The 16,046-nt window shown below is 34.1% G+C and overlaps 1 protein-coding gene across 5 annotated transcripts in view; it reads right to left on the bottom strand.

The window, feature by feature from the left end:
* LOC150095352 (lethal(3)malignant brain tumor-like protein 4) overlaps positions 1-16,046 on the bottom strand; it is a 381,800-nt gene that overhangs the window by 321,992 nt on the left and 43,762 nt on the right. For all 5 annotated transcript variants that reach the window (XM_090410238.1, XM_090410241.1, XM_090410242.1 and 2 more), the window contains one exon: positions 6,507-6,825. In XM_090410238.1, the coding sequence (XP_090266364.1) occupies positions 6,507-6,765 (259 nt within the window). In that variant the 5' untranslated portion in view covers positions 6,766-6,825. The remainder of the gene's footprint in view (positions 1-6,506; positions 6,826-16,046) is intronic.

The raw sequence follows: 16,046 nt of genomic DNA, 5'->3' as shown, positions 1-16,046 counted from the left end.
CACACAAAACAAATTGCTGCTTTGAGAGATGAATTCCATGGGCAAATTTTGGCTATGAATAGTGTATAAATGATACATTTATAAAACATCGTGATCATCAAAATATCTGATGTGTGCCATAAAGGGCTGCACAGGATATATAATAATTCATGAGAAAGTTTACGTTACTATTAACCTCCTGTCAACATCATTCAAATCAAACCGATATTTGTCAGGACTCCCAATATTGTCATACCTCATATTTGGTCTTCTAAGGCACTTCTAACTGCATCAAACCACCTAGATCTTGGTCATCCACTGGGTCTTGTCAAACAACAGTTTTGCTAACATTCCTCTCCCATTCTATTTAAATACACAAAATTTAACCATAGGTTAAATCTGTTCACATATTTAACCTATGGTAGTACATTCTATATTCTTAACAAAATCTTTCCATGACTTGGCTGGTAATTTCTGATTATGCTTTCTTCTTTTTGCCTGTTGTAACTTCCTGAATCCACCATGAAGTTTGAATTTTTATATCATTGCAAACCTTACCACATGACCCTCTAGATGAATTACTCAAGGTTTTTTTTAAGATTTAAATAATATATATCAGTTTTAAAACATCTATATAAAACTGATGTTTTATATAGACAGATATACAAAGAATATATAGGAGCTATATATATATATATATATATATATATATATATATATATATATATATATATATATTGTGTGTGTCAGTAATGCCCTAAAATTTGAGTAAAAAACCAATGACATTGTAAAAAGGGGCACTCCTAAACAAAAATAGGCTAAATAGCCATAAAAATAATATTTTCTTAGAGGAGTAACAGGGAATTTTCCCAAAAATAATACCTATAATTTCCTTATTTAATTTATTATCTTTACTATGAATTGTGCCTAAATAGCTGAAACATTTTATTTATTCTAGAGGGCTCTATGTTGAGAATGCAGGTGATGCTTTCTTGTGTTCTTGCCTATTTTCATGGTTTTTGCCTTTTTATTGTTGATTTTCAACCAAAATTTGTCACAGCAGTTATTCAATCTAGTCAAAGAATCCTGAAGACTTACAAATGGATCAACAGAGCAATAGGAAGATAATATTCCTATTTTTCTTCTTTCAGTTCAGCAGAAAGTTTTACATGTCATTGAGTAGAGAGCAGTAATAGCCTAGTTCCACCACCGAGTGGCATTGCAATTAGTCATGAATACAGCACACAAGTAGTTTAAAATGGTGACTGCTATAGATGCATGCATGAAGCAGATAGAGCATTGATTGAATCAAATCCTTACTGCAGAAGACGTGTCTGATGGAAATTCATACCATTTGAAAAATATGCACAGAAATTATACTGCTGATGTGAGCACTGTTTGGTCAGACACTTGAAGAGTGGTGAAACCATGGTCAGAGATGAGCCTCAAAGCAGCTGACTAGTGATTGTAGTGACAGAAGACAAGAGTCACATTGATGCACTGATCAAGGATTGTCTCATTACAGTTCACGAGATCTGCATGAAGTCAAGATCAGAAAACCAGCAGTGAAGACCGTTATTATTGACCTCATTAATCACAAGGTTTGTACATGATACGCCCTGAAAATGCTGAGATACAAACACAAAGTATCCTAGAAAATCATTTGTACAGAATTTTACAACTCTATGAGAAGGAGAGACTTTCCTGTCATTCACAATTATAGATAATGAAACATGAGTTCACCATTATGAGCCAATCCTGAAACAAAAAGATAGCTGATGGCAGAAGGCCTCAATTTACCCCACAAGAAGAAATTTAAAACAGCCTTCTATTAGCAAAGTCATGCTGTGTTCTGGGAGGACAGAGATGGAATCTTACTTGTGAAATTTTTGAAGAGAGGCAACAAGATCAATTCAGAATGGTACATAGAGATGTTGCAGACATTGAAAAAAAATGTATCCATATAGTTTGGCCTAACAGAAACATGAATGAAGTCCTCCTTCTCCATGACAATGCATGAATGCATGAACCTATGCCAGTTGCACACAAAGGATGCAGCTGCAACATTTGACTGGAGTAATCATCCCTGAAGACTGGATCTGACACCCTTCAACTACCATTTTTGATCCTCTGAACAATGCATTCCAAGGATGCCATTTAAATATGATGAGGAGCAGAAACAAGCTCTTTGTGAAGAGCTCCAACTTCAGAAAAACATAATTTACTTAATAATAGTTAAATAAATTATGTTTTCTAAGGGAAAAAACAGAACACATTACTTTTTGTACTGCCCCTTACATTCAGGAGGTATAACACCATCTGCATAAAGAGCTAATGAATACTTCCAACTCTGATTTCACATTTGATAACACTTTCCTTCATAATGTCATTTATACAAATAATGATGAATAACAGTGGAGATAGTGTGATTTTACATCAAATCATCTTCCTGTACCTACTTCAATTCTAATTTCAATTATAGACTTACAACTTAAAGACACTAATGAAATCATTCTAGATCACATTCCATATATCACAGATATAATTATGACATTTTGAAAAGCTTTCCTCTTGGCATTGTCATATGCCTTTTCCAGATTATTATATCTTAAATACAGATCCCATTACATTCCCATGATTTCTCCACTATCCATTTTCAAGTGAAAATTTGAACCAGCTTGTCCTTTTCTCAAGTTTTGTTTCCACAATTCTTAGCCATTTCTCAATTATGTTTGCATAAATCTTACCTAGAACAATTGGCTCTACTCCAATCATCCAGAATTCAACCTTCAGACCATGCCTTCAGAATTATGCAATGCTGCTATCATAAAACTTTTTAATCTCCATATCTGAAATTTCTCAGATATGGAGATTAAAAGGCTTTGTCCACCTCAAGTATTGATATGTACTCCTGATTGAACTCCCCTTTAATATTTTCAACCAGTGTTCTTTCACTGCATTCACTTAACACTCTTTCATTTAATAATCTTTCAAAGTAATTATGCTTAACATCCAACCTTCCAATATATCATTATCATCTGATTCCTTTTACAGTACTCATTCCTCCATTTGTAAACTTTTTCAACAGATTCCAGTACATTCTGTACATTCTATATTCTTAACAAAATCTTCCCATGACTTGGCTGGTAATTTCTGATTATGCTTTCTTCTTTTTTAGAATTGCCTGTTGTAACTTCCTGAATTCACCATGAAGTTTAAATTTTTATATCCTTGATATAAAAACTTACCACATGCCCCTCTAGATGAATTACTCAAGGTTTTTTTTTAAGTTTTCCAGTTCTCCAAGGTTATTTGTATATGAGAGTCTGCAGCTCACTTATGAAAGTTACTGGCTTAAAACAAACTCATTAAATTATTTTAATGATGATGATGATTGACCTGATTTGTTATTGCTGCTTTGAATTTTAATGCAGAAAGTATTACAGCATCCAATCTTTTTTGATCTTTGGATAAAAGTCTTTTTAATCCATTCTATAAAATCATTTGCCACCATTATCAGTCTCCCAATGCCACTAATCATTCTTAATTTATTTATTTTCTCTATTTAAATCTTGAATGTCTCCAATCCAACTTTCCTAACAGCAGAACCACCTCTCTTGGAGATTTTATGTTCACAACTGGAACTGGTTTTCTTATTCCAATTGCATTGATCCAACAGGTAGAGTTACTGAGGTATTTGTTAATATAATCTCAACCAAACTGTTAACATGTCTATATAAGAACACTATATAAGTCTCGAATCCACAAACTCTTGTGATCTTTCTATGTCTACTGGAGTTCAGATAATAACCACTTCTTCTCCAGAAAGCAAATACCAGTACAGTCAATTTTAACTTTCTTTTGCATGGCATAAAAATGACAAGGAGGATAACTTGAGTCATGGGACTTGAATTTAAATAATATTTAATATAATATTAAATATATAAATAATAAGATTTAAATAATATCATCTCACACAGTGATGATAGAAGATGTCACCACAATGCCACTAGTTCAGGAGAGTGATTGTATGGTTTTAACATGGGGAGTGACTAGCTTGGTATAAGCTTCACGAAGCCAAGCCATTGCAAATGATGTGCCATGGCTTGATCAGTTGCAGGGAATCAGCAGTTCCTAGGATTTGGTCTGGAATCGATTATTTAAGGAAAAGTCAGATTGTATTCCTAAGGTTTGGAGGATAAATAAAGTAGGAGTGAAATGGATAAATCATGGAATTATGCAAGAATTTCTGAGAAAGAGAATGTTATAGAAGAAATATAAAGAACAGGGTACCCATTAACAGCATGAAAAATATAAGGTGCAAGCTAGGAAAGTAACAAGTGTAGTAAAGAAAGAGAAATTTGCATATGAAAAGATTGCTGAAGCAGTAAAGCAAAACCCTAAAGAATTCTATAGTTATGTTGCTAGGAGAAGAAAGAGTGAATATGAACGACTGACTTTAGTCATGGAGATGGAAAACAAGCCACATCTGCTGAAGATATAATGGAAATGTTCAATGAGTATTTCCTTAGTGTATTTCATGTAGGGAGTAGTGTTGAATAGCAACAGGAAGGAGGACAGAAAACTGACAGTTCAAGAATAGAAAATGTTTAGAATATTAAGTAACCTTGATATTAATTGGTTGTGGGATTGGAGTGGATATCACTATATATATATTATGGGAATGTGCAAAAGAGATGGCAGGGCCTTGACTTGATTGTTCAACAGAAGTCTGGCACCAAAAACAGTCCCAGAAGAGCAGAAAGAAGGAAAGATAGTGCCAATGCATAAAGGAGAATCCAAGCCAGTAATGTCAAACTATAGTCCAGTGTATATAACAGGTGTAGTGGTGTTAGAAAAGCAGGTTAGAGATGGAATATAAACCTGGATTAATAAGATGGAAATTTTTCAAGATAGTAGCATGGATATGTTAAGGGAGGTCATGTTTTAGTGACTTGTTATGTTTTATAATAGAGTGACTATTATATTAAATGGGGAGATGCTTATAAAGTGATTTATTTGGATTTTGCTAGAGCATGTGTTAGTACCACATGATAAACTACTGTTGAAACTAAGCAGGATGGGGATGAATAGTTATTTGGTAGCTTGCTTGGTTAAAAGGCTGGCTGACTAATATGAGCCAATGAGTTGTGCATGGAGAGGCATTGTCCCAAAAAAGGAAGGTAACTTATATAAATAAGGGAGGTCATGCTTTAGTGACGTGATTATATTTTATAACAGAGTGACTATTGTATTAAATAGGGAGATGCTTATAAAGTGATTTATTTGGATTTTCTAGAGCATTTGTACCATAGTCATTTGCTGATGATGCTAAATTAGGAAGAGCAATATCAGGAAGTTCTATGTGTTGTTGTTACAAGAGGGATGCCATTTCAATGTGGGTAAGTGTAAAGTTATGCACATGAAGTAACCAGATGTAATTAGAAGTGAAAAAAGTCCACAATATTTGATGGAAATTCTTGGGCAAAAAATTCTATTGTCTTATTGTCTCAGTATGAGGAATATTCCAATTCAGGGTCACATCTGGTTACTTTGCATGGAAGGATAAAATAAAATACAAGGAAAAATGGTTGTTGTTTTTTTTCCTGCCTGACTAATTTTTATTTGGAACACCCTGAAGAAAGAAGATTCTTTCTCAACCTAAAATTGTCTATTTGACTATGCTACATAGATAACATTTTTTGCTATATATACAGTCAAAACTAGGGATGAGCCTTATATTTGGGTTTTGCTTCAGTATTTAGCTACTTCGGCATGTTTTCAGATTTCAAGAATACATTATTATTTCATAACAATCCATTCTTGTAGGATGAATTATATTTTTTCACACATTGCAGAAAACCTCAAGCATGTTGTGCCTTTTGAATGGTCAACAAAGAAAATTTTTTAATTTTTTATAGAAATATCTCAAGCAATTATTATTTAATCAAAAAAATGAGATTTCTATGTAAATTTCTATCAGTGAGGTTACTAAAAGTAGTCATTCTGATTCCTACTTGTTCAAGAGTGAAAAGACAAAGCTAAATATGATATTTAGATATGTTATGTAAATATCATACATACATACACATGCCAGCAATAGAAAATTTCCTAGGTTTCAGACAGGCAAGCGATATATAATGAGACACTCCATAGCAAGCAGATTTAATGATGAGTCAGCTACATACTATTGTATGTGAACTCCATCTAAGATTAGATTACATTTAAGCTAATAACAGCATTCTCAATATAACAGAATTAACTGATATTTGCATAGTAATATTTTTCTATTACAACTATGTAATAATGGCAAATCTGAAAATTTAATTAAAATATTTCAACTGCATAACTCTTATTTGGTTTTTGTTTTCCATAAATGAATATATATTTCATTTTTTCTTTCATTCCTTTTCTATATTTATCAAGTGTTTTAATAACTTAATTGATAAATCTTTTGTTATATTTTACACAAACTTCTTAATATAACTTAAACAACAGAAAAATAACAAAATTTAAAAATCCTTTACCTGCTAGAGTAGCAATGGATGTTGGCACAGCCTGACCTGTTAATACAGCACTGGTAGTAGGACGTATTTCTCCATTACTGAAAGTCAAGTTAATAACAGCACTTGAAGTCCCTGAACCTGAAATGCTACTCAGTGGTATGCAGGACTGACTTCTTGCAGATGACACCACTGTCTGACTAACCTTTGCATTACTCTCAATAACAAGATTTCTAGTTTCTTGAGAAACACTTGTTAAACATGAATTTAATGAAGTAGTCATCCTGAATTATAGTGAGCAATGTGACAGATTCATTATTTTTGACTCAACTAGAAATAAATACTGAAAAAAAAAAATGAGGGGCATATTTCAATGAAAGATATTTTTTAAATTAGCAAAACAATAAAAATAAGTTAATAAAAATATCAAAATGTGTTCATTCTCAACAATAATCATCATCATCGACAAATTCCTGATATGTGATCCTCAGGAGATGTACAGGATAATTATGATAGTATTATGTGAAAAAGTTACACATTACTAACTTCTGAACAAAAATTTCCTCCAAATCAATCTGTAATCTGTCAAAACTCCAATATCACCAGATCTTATAGTTCTGTCTTGTTAATATTTCCTTTCCCATTCTATTTAAGTGACAATACCACAGATGCATGCGGTGAGGTCATTTGTAAATGTAAAGATAGAAAAAGCAGACCCCCCCCCCAATGGTGGACTCAGGAAGTTAAACAGCAGTGAAGGAAAAGAACAGAGCATATCAAAAGTTGTTGACAAATAAGTCAGTTTGTGCTCTTAGAGAATACCAAAAAAAATGTAAAAAAGCAAAGCACTGTGTAAAACTAGCTAAACAAAAGTGATGGGAAGACTTGAGTAAGAACATTGAAAATATAAATATAAAGAAGGCTACAAAATATTCTGGAGGTTATTTAAAAAGCTTAGAAATGGAGGAAAAGTAATATAAAAGGAATCACAGATGATAAAGGTAACATGAAAACTGAAGATAAAGACATTTTAGATGCTTGGAGTAATTACTTTGAAAGACCGCTAAATAAAACAAGCAGTGTGGTTTGAAAACTTCCAACAGGAAGGCAGTCAAGAATACATATCCATACTTCAAGTAGAGAAAGTCATCAAAAACCTCAAATGCAGAAAGGCTGGAGTAGATGAAATTAAGCCAGAAATGCTCAAATATGGAAGTATAAAAGTTTTACACAAGGCCTGGTCAGAGGGAAAATTTGGATGATTGGATCAGAGCCTTCATGTTACCCATCTCTAAAAAGGAAAATAAAACTGAGCATGAGAATTACAGAGGTATTTCCCTACTGGAGTGTGGCAAGATTTATGCAAGTATACTTGAGAAATGATTAAGTAAAATTGTGGAATTGAAGACTGGTGAAGAACAAGCTGGATTCAGGTCAAATAGAGGTTGTCAAGATCAGATTTTAACTTTAAGACAAATAGCTGAGAAATCTTGGGAATATGACAAGGATTTGTATTTAAGTTTTGTTGATCTGGAAAAGGCATGTGACAAGGTGCCAAGAGAAAAGCTCTTCAAAACGCTATACTTATATGGTATAAATGGGATAATATCTTGATTATACCAAGCAAGAGACAGTCTCTATTTAAGCTGTAAGTTAGCAGTTCGACTTGAAGGAGATACAGGAAGCTGGTTTGAGGTAAAATCAGGTGAGCAACAAGGGTGCACATTATTTCCACTGTTATTCATTATCTATAAGGATCACATTATGAAGGAAAGTGGTATTAAATCTGATATCAATATTCATTATGTTAATCTTAGCTCTTGACTTTATGCAGGTGACATTATATCTCTGAATAAATCCAGTCAAGTCTGCAAGATTCCCTAACAAAATTGAATAACTGTTGTAATAAATTTGGTAGAAAATCAGCAATAAAAAGACAAAGACAATGAAAATTGGCAAAAATATTAAAAACATCAACTGTATCCTGAATGGTGAACCTACAGAACAAGTAAAACATTTCAGTTATTTATGCACAGTGAAGGTGGTAAATTAAAAATGAATTAAACAACAGAATTAGGAAAGCTGGTATGGTAGGAAGTAATTTTAAATAAATTACTTCCTACCATACCAGTAACTGAATAAATTTATATGGAATAAGAAAGAAATTATTCAAAACACTAAATTAGCTGTGTAGATCAAGACAGTGTTCAGAGCAGTTTTAACTCATTGATCTGAGAGCTTGAGTTAGAAATAAAACACTTGATCAAAGACTGGAGACCTATGATATGAGAGTTCTGAGAAAGATTAGTGAAGTCAACAGATGGCATCAATGGCAGTATCACATCAAAAATAAGGATATTAGGAAAGAACTTGCTATTGTTAGCATTCAGGAATGTGTTAGTAGAGCTAATCTCAGGTGATATTATCCCTTAAATAGAATGGGAGAGGAAACATTAGAAAACAAGTGTTCTTTTCCAGGTTGGCAAGAAAGATGATGAACAAGATGTAAATGATTTGATATGGTAAAAAGTGCCTTAAAATACAGAAGTATAAGATCTGATGACATTGGAGTCTTGACAGATTACAGATTCATTTGGAGGAAAATGTTGATCAGAAATTAGTAATGGCTTGATGATGATAATGTATTTTGACTAATTCTGCAACTACAAACTGAACGTGATGAAAACTGAAATCTGATTCCTTAGCTTTTAAGACAAAGTGAAGAGAAATTTCTTTCATATGGTGATTAGAATGGAAAAAAGAAAAGCATGTTTACAATGAGAAAATTATTAATAAATCCATAATGTTTAGTAAGTGATTATGGAATCAATGCAGCCATTTCAATTGTGGTTTCAACTGGACCATTTTAGTGACAAAATTAAAATAAAATTACGTCGATAGCACAACTGTGTGTTAATGAGCTAGGCATTTCTAAACAATACTGTTATGTAATTGTAAACAATTATAAAATGCACCGTTTTACGATTCTCCATTCCTCCTACTTATATGACGAACCCTCTACTGCCAAATCTGTGCATCAAGATTAGCAGGATCCATACTGTTGGTCAATAATTAGCTGGTGGGTCACAGGGTGATGAAGTTGGCTGTTGAAGACAACAGCCAACTGAAATGAGGACAATAGTTTGATAGCAGACTTTTTATCAATTTTTTTTTGGAATGGGTTAATACAAGCTGACTGCAATGATTGACAAATTATGCAAAAATCCTACTCACCAATCAAAAAATGCCCCCCCCCCGCCATTCTTTTTTTAATGAGATGTCCCAATAAGTCATTAAGAATTCCATCAATGATTGGTAGTTCTATATCATGGTTGGAGAACAATTCCTTTATATAAGAACCATTCAAAGAAGGAAAAGGCAGAAAATAATAAGAATACCAGTGAAGACAACACTGATATTTTGGAAAATATAATTTATTACATTAATTTTTGTTAGTACAATGCCCTTCATATTATGCATATTCTTGTGGGCTTTTTAAAGTTAAAAATTATTCTGTTTAAAAGGTTATTTTTTATTAAATAAAAAATTATTCTATTTTGTCCATTCTGCAGCTATCACCATGTGCAAATAGGCAAGCATATTAGTTAGTCCTATTATAGGGTAAACCAGATAGTATGAAAGAATCTAAAGATGATAGAGGATGGTTAATTCTGAAGCATATTTTGAGCACAACTGGGAGTACCATCATAACCAAGACTTTCTTTCTAAGGAATTCAGAATTTTTCTGACTTCTTACTAATGAAGAACAGAGGCAGCATGCAGCAAGCTATTCTTAGTAAAGTGGCAGATAATCTGTTAACTTACTGATGCAAGAACTGGAGAAGAAAAATGATGTTGGGAGATCAGCATTATCTTTGAATAATGTTACAATGGCACCACCAGAATGGGAAAGGTCAGAAGCAATGAAACAGTTGCAAAGAATGCAAGAGAGCAGAAGTTGTACTCACTGGCCCTGATAAGAGACCAAAGAGCTCAACTGCCATTTGAGCAGAAGGAAATTATTCTACATTTAGCCCTTTCGAAATTATATTTGGATTTCCCTCCCTTTGCTGTTGTGAGCTGTAGTGCAGGCTGGATATAAAGATGAGGTTTTGTCTGAAGCCACTTGTGAAATACTAAATTTTTTCACTAAACTGTCTGGATATAATTTTCTGGATATAATAATTTCACTAAGCTGGATATAAAGATGAGGTTTTGTCTGAAGCCACTTGTGAAATACTAAATTTTTTCACTAAACTGTCTTGGGACACTTGTTGGAGAACCAAGGATTAGACAGTGGTCAGACATTATGAGTGAAATGGGAATGAAAGCATGAACTGCAGGCATCTGAATTAGGAGAACAGAAACAATACTCAGATCAATGAAACTCAGAATCATCCATACAGCATAACATGACATGACATTACACTGAGAATGGCTGATGAAGGCCATTCTTTAGATGAGGTTATGGTCTGAGTTACTAAGAGTAGAGCTGATATCTACAGTATATGTGGAAGGTAAACTGATTAAGTCCAGGGTATTGGGAGAATAGTAAGAACTATCTAATAATCTAAATATTAGAGGTCTAGTATTCTAGGTAGATGAACAATTTGTATTGTTACTATTAATAGCAAATACCTCAGAATGAAAAAGGGAAGCAAATTGTTTTAAGTTTTCAACACTAAAATCCCCAAAGATTAATTCACTAATTTAGATATTTGGACTGCAGAAAATCAAGCCTCAGCCGAATACTGAAAAAGGAAAGGGTAAGTATTGGCATTTGGAGAACAAGAGAGTAAATGCAAATGAAAAATGAGGTAGAAAATTTTGAACCAGAGAAGATCAAAAAAGAGGAGAGATTTCAAGTTTGGAATTCTCTGGCAAGCATTTGCAATGGAAGAAACCATATAAAGTGTAATTCAGATAGTTGAAGTAGGCATAACCACAGGATGTGAACCTTACGTGATGCAACATAAGGTTCATTAAATAATGCACTAGGTTTAGATGTCTCTAAAGTAGTGGTAATGCACATTCTTGATGACAATAATGAGGGCATTTTAATATTTTCACATATTATGAAGCTTTTTTGTAGTGCCTGTACTGTTGATGTTTAGGCAATTTTTGTCGATCAGCACACAGCTTGTTTTTTATACTCACAGTTAGCAGAGAAGAAGTATTAAATAAAGAATATGGACAAGTAGTGAGAAGAGAAGCAATGACTGACTCATATAAATGTGAAACTTTCACATGCTAGTGTGAGAGGGAACTCTGTCTTATATCTAAGTGTAGCCATGTTGTGGCCACCTGTAGAGACTACATACCCAGACTCCCTCCAAGCACAGTACAGTTCCTGTTATCCTGCTGTACTGTACATATTATTCACAAGCAAATCAGGAATAATTTCCCTTAATTCATTAACATCAGATTTAGTTCTGTGCACTAACTTGTGGTCAGCCTGCAGAACCACTTTACTACTGCATTCCTCAATAAGGATGGCATTGCATGTGTTTGACTTACTTTCAAGGGGTGTAAAACACTTGCACTGCATGTAAAAAAGAGGAGAGAGAGTAACAGAAACCAAACCTTGTTTTAGAACCCAAACATAGCAACAGTCATTTCAGGCGACTTCTAATAAAGGTAGTGGATGGTGCATCAGTGAGTGATGAAAGTCATGTATCACCTACCATCTACCCAACTGGCATTTTATCTAAACTAGGGAAAGTATACATTTATGATGAAAATACTTACTAGGTTTGACGCAGATGCATGTGTGGAAACAAGTCATGTCATGAGAAGATAAAGTTGGCTTGGATGGGAGAGGGCAAAGCAAAATTTTCTGGGAGGGGGGGGGGGGGGGGGGACAAAGCTTGGAGACAAATAATTACATCAATAAATTTTTATTTAATTATGTAATTTTTTTTCGCAAGTAGATGCCAGGGGACAAGTGCCGTGTTTGTCCCCCTCCCCCTCTGTGGACGCCCATGGGAGAGGGTATATGGACCATTAACAGTGAATTGGTGATGCTGTGCATCACCAATTCACTGTTAGTGGTCCATTGCTATTGCATGTATTCTTAGAACTATGTGTCAAGAGCAGGAAAAAGACCCAAGCATCCAGGAAGAAAATTCTGATACCTCTATGTGAGAGCAGTTAATTCATCATCAGTTCAGAAAATCCTTATAAACATAGCTCACATCATTAGAATAAGAACCAAATAGTTTTTTCTCAATAGAAATACCTATGAGTGTTTTACTGATAATGCACTGAAGAAGAAATCAAATGGGCTGGAAAATTCTTTTGTTAATAAAATATGTAAAACAAGTTCTGTTTAAAAAAAGTAATAATAATAATAATAAAAGTTTTCTAATGAAAATAGAACATCTAATAAAATAAATTATAAAGTCATAAGGCCTTTGTTTGAATTCGACATGAAAAATTTCATTTGATATAGCATGTGTGTGGAATGTGCAATCATACCCCAACTTACGCGAATCCGGAGTTATGCGGTTTCTTATATGTACATATTCCCGTCCCGCTTCACCACTAATCATATCTTTCAGGCACCAGCCACATTCACCAATGTTGCACATACTGTGAACAAGCACTGCCGTGTTTCGCACGGTCTCCATTCATACACGATTTTTAGTCTACAAACCTTGCGATTGTTTAATGTTATGTTCTTGATAAAAATTTTATCACATAAAAAATAATAATGTTGTCCAAAGGAAGCAAGTCCGATTCTTCTACAGCTAGCAAGAAAAGAAAAACATTGACTTTGGAAACAAAACTCAACATTATTAAGGATTTTGAAGGCGGAAAGAAAATTTGTGAGCTAGTAAAGAAGTTCGATCTACAGGAATCCACAGTAAGAACAATCATAAAAGAAAGGTTTACAGATTTTGGAGGACATAGATTCTAACGAGGAACAAATTGTAGCCACAAGGTAAGGAATAAAAAAATCATTAGCTTGTTATGAAGAAATTTTGCGTGACAAGAAAAAGACATTATGCCATCAGACGAATCTATTAGATTTTATGAAACCATTGACATCGAAATAACTCTTTTTTTTATGTACGAAAAACTATAATTATGATTATATTTCTTAAAACATATAGATGTTTTTGTAAGTCTTTGGTCCCAATTAACTAATATTTTGTATGTTTGTATATATAAATTACATGCAAAATTATACCCAGAGTTACACGAATTCGACTTACGCGCTTTTTGTTGGTCCCACCTACCACATAACTTCGGGGTATGACTGTATATATATATATTTTATGCAACTTTCATACAAAAGGTTGTAAAAGTACAGTACATTGGTGCTGTAATTAGTAATTAGTATGGGGTAAGAATTTTCTCCATTTTTATTAATTTTTATAAACATTTTTTGTAATTTTGAAATTCGTTTTTCACCTGATCCAGAAATCCTGTTTTGCCAGCCACTGTTGGCTGAATATGTAGCATATCTGCTCTCCAGTCAACACGCTGTGAATTCAAATCCTGCCATTGGCATGGGAGTTTATGATTATCATTAAATAACAGATAAATTTCATCACCCAGTGTGAAACCTTTGTCCAGCTTACTGGAAGCGTGAAGTGGCTTGAAAAAATTACATGCTTGATCTCTAGAGCAAGATTTATGGACCATGTAAAAACAGAATTAAATACAAAAAAATTTTTAATTAATAAAAAAAGAAAAAAATCCTTAGCCTGCCTTGGTCTCTAATACTAATGTATCATATATAGGCTTACAACTATTCATGAGTGGGAGTCACATAAAAAAGTGAAGCTTTTTCAATCCACTTCAGGTCTTCAATAAAGCATGGCAATGGTCTCACACAGTGAAATGAAATTTATCCACCACCTAAAGACAATCACATACATCCATTCCAATGGTGGAAGTTTTTTCACTTGGCTATGCTACCAATTATATATTTGGTTTAATCCTTTATCCAAGTGTAAGCAAACAAAGTTTGTGACTGAAGTATTTTCAGGACTGGGGTAACTCGTGATAAAGGTGGTATAAGTTCTCATCACTTGCCTTAGTATTTCCGAAAGGTGTGACACCTTTTGGCAACTGATAGGAGTAAATAAGACTTCTCCATTATTTCCACCATAGTAACACCACCTCTGGGTCTGGCTCCCACTGACGAGACCTCAATAAAGGTCGAAAGCGGTCTGGGTAGTGGCCCTTCCCTTAATGCATAGCATTATACATGTCTGCAAGGAGATGTGCTTTGCAATGGGAGACACTAAGGCAAGTGATGAGAACTCATACCACCTTTATCGCAAGTTGCCCCAGTCCTGAAAATACTTCAGGCACAAACTTTGTTTGCTTACACTTGGATAAAGGATTAAACCAAACATATAATTGGTAGCATTCTTATGGTGAGATTCAAATCTGCAGTCTGCTGGCTAGAAAGCAGATAGTCGCAGACTTATGATAATAAAAAGGAGATGATGGTGCTGGAATCTGCCAGAAATGTATCCGATTGAGGAAGCAAATGAAATAGCATGGCAGGTAGTGCAACACGATGGTGGAAATTTTAAGGTTTTTGACAAGTACAGCACAATACTAAATGAGAGCTGGTGAGACTAGAAAAGTACTTGGCAAATGGCAGGAAAGAAAACAAAACATGTGAAGAAGTAAAGGAGGGTTCAAGAAAACAGAAACAAATGAAAAAGAGTATGGCCATACACATCAATTCCATGTATAAATGAATGAGCAAGGAAAGCATGTTTTCCAGGAGCCTGGATTTGTGACATAATCAAAGCAAGATAACATGCAAGCAAATAAAATGAAAAGATGACGTAATTGTGTTGGTAAAAACAAATGATATGACGAAGATTCTTCCCATAGTATGACAGAAGTGAACTGATAGAGAGGACAATTGTGAATGTTCTGTGAGTAGATTGTGTAGAAGAAATATAGTTGGCATTAAGTTGATTCATGGAATGGATGAGAGAGAGAGATGACTATATTCAAATGGTTTTGGTGTCAAGCGCTTAGAGAAATTATTGTACCGTCGGGAAAAGTAGATGTGTCTGGATGGCTACAAGAAAGTGTGAAGTGACGTTAAAATAATAAGATAAAACCATGAGTATGAGCCTACATAGCTCAGTCAGTATAGACAAAGCCCTTTGGTCAGAAAGACCTAGGTTCGATTCCCATCCATGGTGCGAGGAACCTTAATCTGGTCTCTTTCAAATAAAGGTGTGTTAGCCAGTCTCATATGGAGGTAGAGGGTTTTTCACCTGGAAACTGAAACTCAGGTTTTTCATCCCTCATAACAGGCAAACTGGTCCTGAACAACACAGATTACAGTCATAAATACTTGCCCTTAGGGCATGAGGCAGAGGAGTGACAAATGGGCTGCATTATTCATTGTAAACCCCTCATTAGGGGACTCAATCTGTACCAAGAGAAGGATCAGAAGGGAAGGGAAAACTATGAGTGTAATGACAGTATATTAGGGATGGCCTTAATAAACAACATTAGTTCTGTCAAAAAAGAAACATGAAAACTGTGGAAATATGGTGGAAGATTTGGTACAAGATATAA

The sequence above is a fragment of the Typopeltis vanoorti genome, chromosome 20 (genome assembly GCF_054136105.1).
Source record: "Typopeltis vanoorti isolate ZY-2024b chromosome 20, IOZ_Tvanoo_1.0, whole genome shotgun sequence".
Lineage (NCBI taxonomy): Eukaryota > Metazoa > Arthropoda > Arachnida > Uropygi > Thelyphonidae > Typopeltis > Typopeltis vanoorti.
The sequence above is the reverse complement of the archived record's forward strand: the minus strand, read 5'-3'. Positions and strand labels throughout refer to the sequence as shown.